At 38.2% G+C, this 11,650-nt stretch overlaps 1 protein-coding gene across 4 annotated transcripts in view; it reads left to right on the top strand.

The window, feature by feature from the left end:
• The first annotated feature begins 310 nt into the window (after positions 1-310).
• Positions 311-11,650, top strand: part of ADGRL4 (adhesion G protein-coupled receptor L4) — a 110,388-nt gene continuing 99,048 nt past the window's right edge. Inside the window, exons 1-2 of one of the 4 annotated variants that reach the window (XM_045477978.1) lie at positions 311-776; positions 2,174-2,323. In XM_045477978.1, the coding sequence (XP_045333934.1) occupies positions 755-776; positions 2,174-2,323 (172 nt within the window). In that variant the 5' untranslated portion in view covers positions 311-754. The remainder of the gene's footprint in view (positions 777-2,173; positions 2,324-11,650) is intronic. The other 3 variants (XM_045477976.1, XM_045477974.1, XM_045477975.1) reach the window with 3 other exon arrangements.

The following is an 11,650-nucleotide window of genomic DNA, read 5'->3' as shown; positions in this document are numbered from 1 at the left end:
CTTGTCTTGATGGCACAAATTTCAGTCACTTCTTTTCTTTAAATCAACGCTATTTAGGTATAATTTACACAGAATAAGATGCACCAACTTGATGAGTTCCAACAAATGGGTGGACTTTTGAAACTGTTTTTTTGTTTGTCTGCTTGTTCTTTGCTCAGTCATCCGAAGCCCAATCTTCACCTGTAGACAAGGTATCCTTCTGCCCTCTGAAACCCTGAGTCCCAACAAGGTGAGAACTCGGCACTGGCCAGGAGTGTCCCATTGTCGGGAGCCAGGGCTCAGCCTACCTGCGAAGGCTTCATGGAAATGTGCTCGTGAACAAAAGAACGCTGTGTCCGGGAACTTCGGAAGTACCCCTTCGACCTTTGCGGTCCTGGATGCTCTCCCGGGAGGGACACTCCGTGGCCGGCCCCCTTGTTTTGTCTACCGAGCTGGGGGTTTGAGGGCGGCCCTCTGGACGCTGAGCCCGGGGGCACAATGATCCCTCCAAGGGTCAGCAAGAGTGCTCGGAGGTCAAGAGGCCGGGGATGGAGGTCAGGGTGGCGTGGAGCAACCGCCGGGGACCGGACGTGACCGGCAGACTCAGGGCTTGACCCACAGGCTCACACAAAAGAGGCCGGAAAGTGTCCGGAGGAAGCGGCGCGTCACGGGGGACGGGGCCGGGACCCTGCCGCGGCCGCCCAGCTGCGTCCCGGGGACACGGCCCGCACACCCAGCCGCACTGCCGCCACCGCCTGCACCGCGGCCGCCGCCAATGAAACTCCTCCCGCTCCTAGGTGAGTGCCCAGCGAGGTCGCGGAGGGGCCGGGGCTTGCAGGGAAGGGGATTTTTCCGAGGTGGAACTCGCATGCCAAGCGGATTTGGCCCGGGTTCCAAGACGAGTGGACGGCGGTACTTCTCAGGATGTTTTTTCTCCTTGGCCTTTCAACTCTGGAATTGGATATGCAGGGCCCAGGGACCAAATCACCTTTTTATTCCTGAATACAAAGTCCGCAAAATCCCCAACGTCTCCTTTGACCTTTTTTTTTTTTTTTTTTTTTTTTTTCCTGATCTCCCCTCAAGAAATTTGGGAAATCCAACCCGGTAACGCTTGTGGGAGGCTTCCCGGCATTTTAAGGGGACTGCCAGCCCGGACTTTGGGTTCATTTAAAATACCATTTGGATGATGCTGTGCAGAAGGGTTATAAATCACATCTTTGCAGCTGAATTAATTCTGGTTTAGACAGTATATCCAGCCCTATGTGAGGCTGAGATTTAGAATCAAATGTTAACACTCTCTTGTTACCAGATAAGGACAGTTTATCTCAGATGACTGTTCTAAGAACAATGATTTGCATGGCTCCTGACTGTCCATCCTCAAGCAGGTGTGACTTCAGAAGACCTGGGACAACAATAAAAAAGGATGGGCCCATGCTTTTCCTTATCGTTTCCTAACAGCCCACAAAATACCATTTCCAACTTTGTTTTCAATTACTCCGAAATACAGCCTCGTTCTCTTTTCTGCTTCATTTTATTGGTTGTGTTTGTATGGTGTCCGTTCCCAGAAGATCAATCTTTGACCAATATGTTGAGTTTATCTTAAATTCTCCTACTGGGGGAACCTGTAGCATAAATTTTACTATGGAAAAGGCAGGATTTAAAAGAAAATTAGACTACAGAAAAAACAATAATTGCACTTGTCCTCCTGATGTTATGATATGTTGCTCTTCATCTTAAAAATTACAGAGATTTGAATTTGACAAGACCCAGACCATCAAGTCACCTTGATCTCTGCACAGAATCATTCCCAGAGGCGAGAAATCGCTTTACAATCATGCAATCCCCTTTAACAATATTTCTTCTCAGAACCAAGAGTCCAGTGATCTAGGAATACTCTTTTCTGTATACAGCTGGGTTGTTTACTACATTATAGCTTTGTTGAGATTTACTCGATAAATACTGACATTGAAGAAAGTGCTCATCTTTTTGCTTACTTGCTCTTGTGCTGTTAGTTAGCTAAATACTCCCTTGGGAAATTCTCATAATCCATTTATCTAGATGGAAAGAAAGAAGGGTTTTTGTGTTTACTATAGTATGACTCAACAATGGGGGGGGGGCAGGGGAGAGACTTTTCTTTCTCTTTCTTTTCTTTCTTCCTTTTTTTTGAAAAGGTATATTTCTCTATTTTCCGTAGTGGGTTTTTCCACTTTGCTGAATTGTTCCTACACTCAGAACTGCACCAAGACACCTTGTCTTCCAAATGCAAAATGTGAAATACGAAATGGAATTGAAGCCTGTTACTGCAACATGGGATTTTCAGGAAATGGTGTCACAATTTGTGAAGGTAAACAACCTTTATTACCTCTTTTGGGTTTTTTGGTAAGATTAAATTCTGATATGATTGTTTTTCCCTTGTCCAGAAATTAAGTGTTTTACATTAAGCTGTATGATTTCAAGCTATTGATTAAAAAAAAAAAAAGCTTAATTAACTAAACAAGTTTGAAGGTCCCACTTGAAAATGTATACTTGATTATTGATTTTTGAAGAGTCCAGGTATATCTTATTTTTGGTGTAACTATTGAACATTGTCCTTGAACTTAAGCTGGAAAACTAAGTTGCAGAGAGCAGAGTCAATACCTTTGGAAACAAAAGAACACAGAGTTCATGAAGTCCAGGCTATATGGATATGTGTTGCCTTCGGGTACCTTCTTTACTACCTGACTACTTAAATTTGAGGATAATATTAAGAGATTCAAGTGTTTTGCCTGTATATCCTGCATGATACCCTGGAGAGAGAGAGAGAGAGAGAGAGAGAGAATTTTGAAAAATGTATTCTTTTCTGAAAAAGTAGATCTCACTTATAGAACTTGAGGCTACAATCCAGAGCAAGAATGGTAGAAAAGGTCCTAGCAGGGTGCAATTCAGCCTACTGATTTGATAAACAGGACCTTGTCCGAAAATCATATTTCAGTGACTTGTCTGTGGTTTCAACCGCCACTCTTTCTCTTCCTTCAAGCCTCACTCTATCCTTCTTCTCTCTTTCACTTTTAGTAGAATCTAGTTTTAACTGGGTCAATGGAAAAACATTCTGTGTATTAGAGAAGCAGTTCCAAGTCATATAAATTAGTTTTAAAATATAATTAAATGACAACTTCAAATTAGAACTATGTGGTATTATACTCCTAAATGTATTTAAGATAACATGGACTTTTTCTAATTAAGCCAGGATATTGTACATTGTTAATATTGCATGTGTTTGCTTATAGCGTAAACAAGTTGTATCTCGTGATTCAATTTGATAGGCTCTTAAAAAAGATTAAATATGCAGTTCTTAGTAAGACCAGACCTCATCATAATTAGTTTAATGTTTAAAAAATGTAGAGCAAAGCTACAGTTGCTTAATGGTGCATTAGATCAGGCATTTCTGCTTGTACATACAGCCAGGATTTGTAATATACTATTCCACAAGCACTACGAAATTCTTTCTATAAATAATCTTAGATTTTTACTGTGTATTTAATTGAATGGCATTATAGCAAGTTGATAGTCGAGTGACCTTCAAAATATTGCATCGAATATATTAGTGTGCTTTTCCACTAATCATTACAAATTGCACTATGATACTTCATAAGTGGTGTTGCCTTTTTGTTATTTAGATTCTTTTCAACTGTCATGATTACCATCATTAACATCAATAATTTTTCACAATTTGGACCTTCAGCAGCTAACCAGATCATAATCATCTTTTTAATGTTTTTTTTTAACACATCTTCCATTATCCAATGCACTCTTCCTCCCCAACCACCCCCACCCCCCCGCCCTGCTGCCTCAGTCAATAGCCAGCTGAAGGGCAGAAAAAACTTTTTGTTGGAAAAAAAAAAAAATACCGCAAGATCTTTTGGCCTGTAATTTTTTTTCACACAGAATTTGTAATGGCACTTTTTTTTTCAAGTTCTTTTTAACAAATCCCTCATTTAAAGAATGTTATAAATTCACTTGTCTTAGGGATACAGGAGTACTGATGCATAGGGGCACTTGTACCCCAATGTTTATAGCAGCACTCTCAACAATAGCCAAATTATGGAAAGAGCCGAAATGTCCATCAACTGATGAATGGATAAAAAAATTGTGGTTTATATACACAATGGAGTACTACGTGGCAATGAGAAAGAATGAAATATGGCCCTTTGTAGCAACATGGATGGAACTGGAGAGTGTTATGCTAAGTGAAATAAGCCATACAGAGAAAGACAGATACCATATGGTTTCACTCTTATGTGGATCCTGAGAAACTTAACAGAAACCCATGGGGGAGGGAAAGGAAAAAAAGAGGTTAGAGTGGAAGAGAGCCAAAGCATAAGAGACTGTTAAAAACTGAGAACAAACTGAGGGTTGATGGGGGGTGGGATGGAGGGGAGAGTGGTGATGAGTACTGAGGAGGGCACCTTTTGGGATGAGCACTGGGTGTTGTATGGAAACCAATTTGACAATAAACTTCATATAGTGAAAAAAAATTAAAATAAAAAAATAAAATAAGTAAATTCACTTGTCTTAATATTCACTATGTGAGGCTTATAATGTCCTCTTAAAACTGTTCAAACAGTGGTTTGCACCTTTTATTAATTCATTGGTAGATTTTTGAAATTTATTTCAGTAAGTATATTTAACATGCGTTTTAGAGTTAAAACACTATGTTCTCAACCGCTGAATTGTCTAGATTATATATTGGGTTTGAACAGTTGGCTTTCTTCATCTGTGAAGAGATTTCCCACTTTTCCTATCTTTCTCTAAAATTGGTGTTAGGTCAATAAGAAATGACCAGACAACAGTTTTGTTACAAAGGATGGCTACTTCTTGAAGAGTGAAAGTAAATTTCTTTTTGGTATCATTACCATCATCTTCCTCATCTCCATCCAATTTGGCTCCCTCAGAGACCTGTCAAATAAATGTTATGGTAGTAACCAGACCTCACTTAAATGAACTCTGTTGCAAGAACTAGTTTTAAACAAGTCATTTAGAATTTGGATAACCTAGTCCCATAGAAATAAGTGGTTTTTTTTTTTTTTTTTTTGATGTTTATTCATTTTTGAGAATCTGAGAGAGACAGAGCATGAGCCGGGAAGGGGCAGAGAGAGAGGGAGACACAGAATCTGAAGCAAGCTCCGGGCTCTAAGCTGTCAGCACAGAGCCTGACACGGGGCTCGAACTCACGAACATTGAGATCATGACCTGAGCCAAAGTCGGATGCTCAACCGACTGAGCCACCCAGGCGCCCTGAAACAAGTTTTAATACTAGTGACTTTATTTCATTTAATCATCTTTTTACTGAACAAATATTTATTGAATATTTTCATTGTCATCATTATCATTATCACCATCACATCAAGATAGCTAATATCTAAGATATTAATTAGCACAACACCTTCATCTGTTGTTATTCTCATTTTATCTATAAAAAAGTAGAATCTTAGAAAAGTTCAGTGAATATCACAAGTGATAGCAACAAATAAGTAATAGAGCTGAGATTTCAGCCTAAGTCTGTTTCCAGAGCCTGTACTCTTACTCACTATGTTTGCCATAAGACCTCTACTTAACAAATACTGCTCTGCCCTTGGATTAAAGTAATAAATAAGGAATTGGCCTTGATTTCCAGGATATCTAGGGACAGCTTCAGAACTATATTAACGACTTGATGCAGTGTTATAAAATATGTAAATACAGGTAAATTTGAGATATGTAATCAACTGCAGGATAGCTTTCCAAGTGGGGGTGACATTTAAGCTGAGAATCAAAGAATAAATAGGATTCATTAAGACTGACAAAGTGACAAAGCCAGGCAAAATGAATCAGCAGTAACAAAGGCCTAGAAGTTAAACATGTGTAGTATGTTTTAGGGAGCCCCAAGGATTTCATTCTGGATGTATGTATCACAGGGCATATTAACTGAGGGGGTCAGTGGGAATTAAGTGTGGGTGTCAAGATATGGACTTTTTTCTCTTAACAAAAAAAAAAGCCATTGACAAGTATTAAGTAGCTAAGTTACATGATAAATAGTGTATATTAGAAATATGACCCCATTCGGTAGAATAAGAATGAATTAGCAAAGGTCAACCCAACCTATACAAACAGTAGTACTGGGGTGCCTGAGTGGCTCAGTTGGTTAAGCCTCCAACTCTTGATTTCAGCCCAAGTCAAGATCCCAGGGTCATGGGATTGAGCCCTGAGTTGGGTTCCCTGCTCCTGCTTGTTCTCTCTCTTTCTCAAAAAAAAAAAAAAAAATATATATATATATAATAATAATAAAAATAATAATAAAAGAAAAAGAAAAGAAAAAATCCAATAGTACTTTGTACAATTCTTATAGTTTATGTCACTTCTATCCAATATATCTTAATTTTCATAAGCTTTTGAAATAAAATGTATGGATGCTGCCTTTTATTTACAAACACCATTTTGAATGGTTATAACTAGTTTGTTAAGCTCAATGCTATAGCTTTTTGCATATGAGAGAAGCAGGACTCTGAAGCTTAAGTGAGTTTCCCAGTGTCCCGGTGACAAAGCTAGGACTCAAACCCTGGGGATCTCAACCTTCTCTAGATTACCAAAAATGTCACTAGTATTACTAATCAGCTGATGTAATTAGATTAGTGTTGTACAGCTTTTTAAATCAAATAGGTAAAACAGTATCATTTGAATAGGAATTATTTATTTTCGACAACCTTACTGAGGTATTAACATGAATTTATTTACACACTTATCTTTATGCTGACAATGAGTGTATTTTAAGGCGGAAGCTGGAGAAGTGTAGAAATTTGGGGATATATTTAATGGCTTTTGAAATTGTTGATGAAATTTTCCTAAAATTTAGGATTATTTTAGTCTTTTAAACAAATATTGTTGCTATATGTTTTGCTTCTCAGCACAGTGTTGGTTACTCTCTGGAACACAGTTATAAATCTAAAAAGTGAGACATCCCATCTCCCCTCAGTAACTTGGAAGGTTGGAAAAGTTGAAAGAATCATTGTGTACGTACAAAACATGATATTGCTTGATTTGAAATAAACTGAGCTGGGAGAAGTTAGAAGCAAGAACAAGGGGAAGGATGCAGTACAGTGCCTGTTTGGGTGTGGGCGTCAGGAAGAAGGTAGTAGACTTTCTCTTCCTACTCACATCTGAACTCAGTAAGTGGTGCTGTGTTTGGGGAAATTTCATGGAGTCAGAATGGGTAAGAAAAAAGTTGCCCCAGATGAGGATAAGAAAGGTCAGGAAAGATATAATTGACAGCTTGTATGCATGTATAAAAATCTTTCATAGCTTGGGACATGCTTGTTATGAATAACATCGCAAGCACTTTATAAGAAATAATGAAGTCTCAGTGCCTGCACTCAGGGAGACATACTCTATGCTTAAAAAACAGTTTTCTTCATTATCTAATAGCCATATATATGCTTGCAAAATTCAGTTGGGAGAATATCATAATAAACTAAAGAGCATTGTGACAATAGTAAATGTAGAGAGAACAATGTCGCAATAGTTATCTAAGAGTTTGGAAGAAGAAATGGTCTGCGCATTCTGAATGTGGGAGAAATATCCATTAGAATAATCTTCTAGCATCATTCTGCCCAGGCTACAATATAAGTACCAAGGACATGTAATTTTCTTCCATAATAGCTTGTTTTTTAGTAATGAAAGGATGCTTATCAAAATGGGCAAACTGAATGTCATCAGAACAGATGCAAAGCATACAAAATGTGTGCATGTGTTTGTACATCGTGTATCACCAGTTGCCACAGATATACTATCTAAACTATCTCCTACAGGGGCTCCTGGGTGGCTCAGTCGGTTGGGTGTCCGACTTCGGCTCAGGTCATGATCTTGCGGTCCGTGAGTTTGAGCCCCGCGTCGGGCTCTGGGCTGATGGCTCAGAGCCTGGAGCCTGCTTCCGATTCTGTGTCTCCCTCTCTCTCTGCCCCTCCCCTGTTCATGCTCTGTCTCTCTCTGTCTCAAAAATAAATAAATGTTAAAAAAAAAAATAAAAAAAATAAACTATCTCCTACAAAAAATAACTGCAGTTTTAAATATTTAACAAAAGACAGTTTGGTAATTTCCATAATAGACACGTAATCAGCAAAACTTAAATGATGCGAGTCCTCTTTTTCCTTTTCCTTTTAAAAATAATTCTATTTTTAGTGGGGCACTTGGGTGGCTCTGTCAATTAAGCATCTGCCTATTGATTTTGGCTCAGGTCATGGTCTCAGGTTTTGTGAGATCAATCCCCACATCTGACAGCATGGAGCCTGCTTGGGATTCTTCTCCCTCTCTGCCCCTCCCCTGCTCAGGAGGGGGTGCACGCACACTGCAGGCTCTCTCAAAATAAATTAAAGAATTAAAAATTAAAATAGAATATAAGCTTAAGGAAAGTGTTAAAATGGTTTATGCTTTTATTTTTTTCTTCCTATATGTTGAAGGAATTTGTCATCTTATGAAGTGGATATTTTTGAGGAAATTCCACCTAATTATTGTGGTAGAGTTTGTTCTCTCTAATGTGTAACCTCTTCTTGTCAACACACGAAAGAGGTCATACTTCTAGTACAAGGAAAAGGATTTCTGGAATTGGCAAAGGCACTTTATTTATTTGGAGGAAGTTCATGAAAATCACGCATCCTGGAATGTAAGCCTTGGGTTAATTTAGACTGTCATTTCTTAAATAGGTTACATTTCCATTCAGTACAAGACATCCCAAGGAAATATGTACTTCACTTTAAATACATCTGATACATGACTATCTAGAAGCACATTAGAGTTCCTACTTTTTCTTTTTTTTTTTTTTAATTTTTTTTGTTTTAACGTTTATTTATTTTTGAGACAGAGAGAGACAGAGCATGAACAGGGGAGGGGCAGAGAGAGAGGGAGACACAGAATCTGAAACGGGCTCTAGGCTCTGAGCCATCAGCACAGAGCCCAACGCGGGGCTCAAACTCACGGACCGTGAGATCACGACCTGAGCCGAAGTTGGACGCTTAACCGACCAAGCCACCCAGGCGCCCCTAGAGTTCCTACTTTTTCAAGTTTGTATTCGTATTCATGTACCTAAGAAGATCATCTGGAGTATGTAAAAATGCATTTGTTTTACCAAAAAATAACTTTGCTTCCTCAATACTTTTTATTAATATATCACATATGAAGGAAAATGAATCTTGGAGTTATCTAACTTTCTTCCATCTAGAACCTCCAGTTGATTGTTCAAATATTATTTAAATATTATGTATATATCAGGAGCCACCTCTCTCTAGGGATTGCAATAAGAAGGAGAGAAAGAGGGAGAGGGAGGGAAATGAAGGCAGGGAAAATGAAAGAAAGTTCTGGTCCTGGCTGCTACTTGTGCCATTTGAGTTTTGTTGATAAGCTGCACGATTTTATAAATAAACACTTATCTCATCTGACTTGACAATGTCATTTTTGCAGGCTGTTTCAGAAATCATTTTTTTTTAAATCATCCTGTTTCATGTTTACTGCACAGGATAATTATAAGAATTAATAAGATAACAAACTAAGAAATATTTTGAGATCTTAAAAGAGGTTTTAATATGAACATGTGATTTTGGTTTTTTTCAAGTAATTTATACTGAAATATCATGACAAGTTTTCTTCATGTAAAAAATCTCTTTTATTTGTAATCATTTTAATCTTTTATTTATTTATTTATTTATTTATTTATTTATTTATTTATTTATTTTTGAGAGAGAGAGAGAGAGAGAGCACATGGGCATGAGTTGGGGAGGGGCAAAGGGGAAGGGAGAGAGAATCCCAAGCAGGTTGCTCACTGACAGGGCACAGCTTGATGCAGGGCTAGGTCCCATGAACCATGAGATCATAACCTGAGCCAAAATCGAGACGTGTACACTTAACTAACTGAGGCACCCAGACACCCTGTAATCATTTTAAATCAGTATTATCTAGGTGGATTTATTGCATATTTAGAATCAGAAAAGTAATATCAGCATAGAGAATTAGCAATAAACACATTGCTTCTGAGTTCTTTTAAACAATCACAAAGAGTTGTTCAAAATTCTGAGTTAAATCAATTCTAAATAAGACTTACCATCTGATTTGACATTGTTAGTGTCCTGATTTTTTTTTCTTTTTTTTTTAAATTTTTTTTTAATGTTTATTTATTTTTTTTGAGACAGAGAGAGACAGAGCATGAACGGGGGAGGGGCAGAGAGAGAGGGAGACACAGAATCGGAAACAGTCTCCAGGCTCTGAGCCATCAGCCCAGAGCCTGACGTGGGGCTCGAACTCACAGACCGGGAGATCATGACCTGAGCTGAAGTCGGCCGCTTAACCCACTGAGCCACCCAGGCGCCCCCTGATTTTTTTTTTCTAAGTTAAGACTGCCATTTTTGTTTTTTGTTCCAGGCTAAAACATCAGTTCACAAAGTATGTATATATCTATGTATAAGTGTGTGTGTGTGTGTGTGTGTGTGTGTGTGCGCGCGCGCGCGCGCGCCCTATGATATGTGCTGATGCTAAGGCATCAGTAAAAATGGAAATGGATATTGTTTTTCTAGAATTAGTGTTCATTTTGCATGCAGAGTGAACATGGCAGCTATACCATCTTATACTCTCTGTTCAGCCATATCTTTAGGAACTGCTAGGAAATTAAAATTAAATGGAAATTGTGCTCTCAATGTGGAGTTTTCATACATTTTAATCCTTTGTGCTTTTCAAGAAAACTACTGGTAGAAATGAGAACAAAAGGATCATAGGGATAGCACTTTCAATTCCACGAAGTAACTCACTGAGTTCCAGTTTTTCTGCTTTGTTTACTGTAGCTCTGATCTTTTGTCAGCATTTTAAGATCGCAAACTTTATGTTGCTAAATTGATACTTCCTGTGTCCTGGGGCGTGTCAGTTATCTACAGACCCAGCTTTAAGGACATCAGCATACTTTACAGCCAACTCCTGCTTATTTCAGAAGCAAATTATCCAGTCTCCTGATTATCCATTTTTCCATTATTTCTTTTTCCTTATTTAGGCTTTTTTCATGCTTAAAGAAGTAACTTTCATATTTACAGTTTATTTACAAAAAGAGTAATAATATTGATGTTGATTTTAGTGCTTTCTGTGAGCTAAATGCTGCTCTAAGCACTTTACATGAATTTATAAATTTAATCCTCATAACAACTCTTTGAAATGAGGGCTAGTATTACCCTCAATTTATAGATTAAATAATTTTCCAGTGAAAGCACATTCAAACTATTGCTTTATATAATTTTCAAGCTACTCTGTGAAGTAAGTCTGCAAATAAGAAAACTGAATCTCCCTGAGACATAAATGAATTATTTTGGTTGTTGCCCCCACCTTGAATCTGCTTTTTACCCACTACATTATCAAAGAAATTGATTAAAAACAAAAAAGTATGAGGTGTATATACTTAAGATACCTTAGGAATAAGTGCAGGCAAGTTAAAACTATTTACAAGTTTCAATATCTTGATGAAACTCATAGATCAGATCAAGTTGTTTAACTCCTGTTCATCGACCTCCTTAAAACCCAGTGTATTGACAATACAACCAGTGAGATTGGGGTGAGGGGGATGGGCACGGGAATTCTATAAATTAGGAGTGAACTTCTCAAAGCAGAATCAGAGCAGGCTTCTGCAAAAATG

Source organism: Leopardus geoffroyi, chromosome C1 (genome assembly GCF_018350155.1).
Source record: "Leopardus geoffroyi isolate Oge1 chromosome C1, O.geoffroyi_Oge1_pat1.0, whole genome shotgun sequence".
In the NCBI taxonomy this organism is placed as follows: domain Eukaryota; kingdom Metazoa; phylum Chordata; class Mammalia; order Carnivora; family Felidae; genus Leopardus; species Leopardus geoffroyi.
This window is presented reverse-complemented; position numbering and strand designations above follow the sequence as displayed.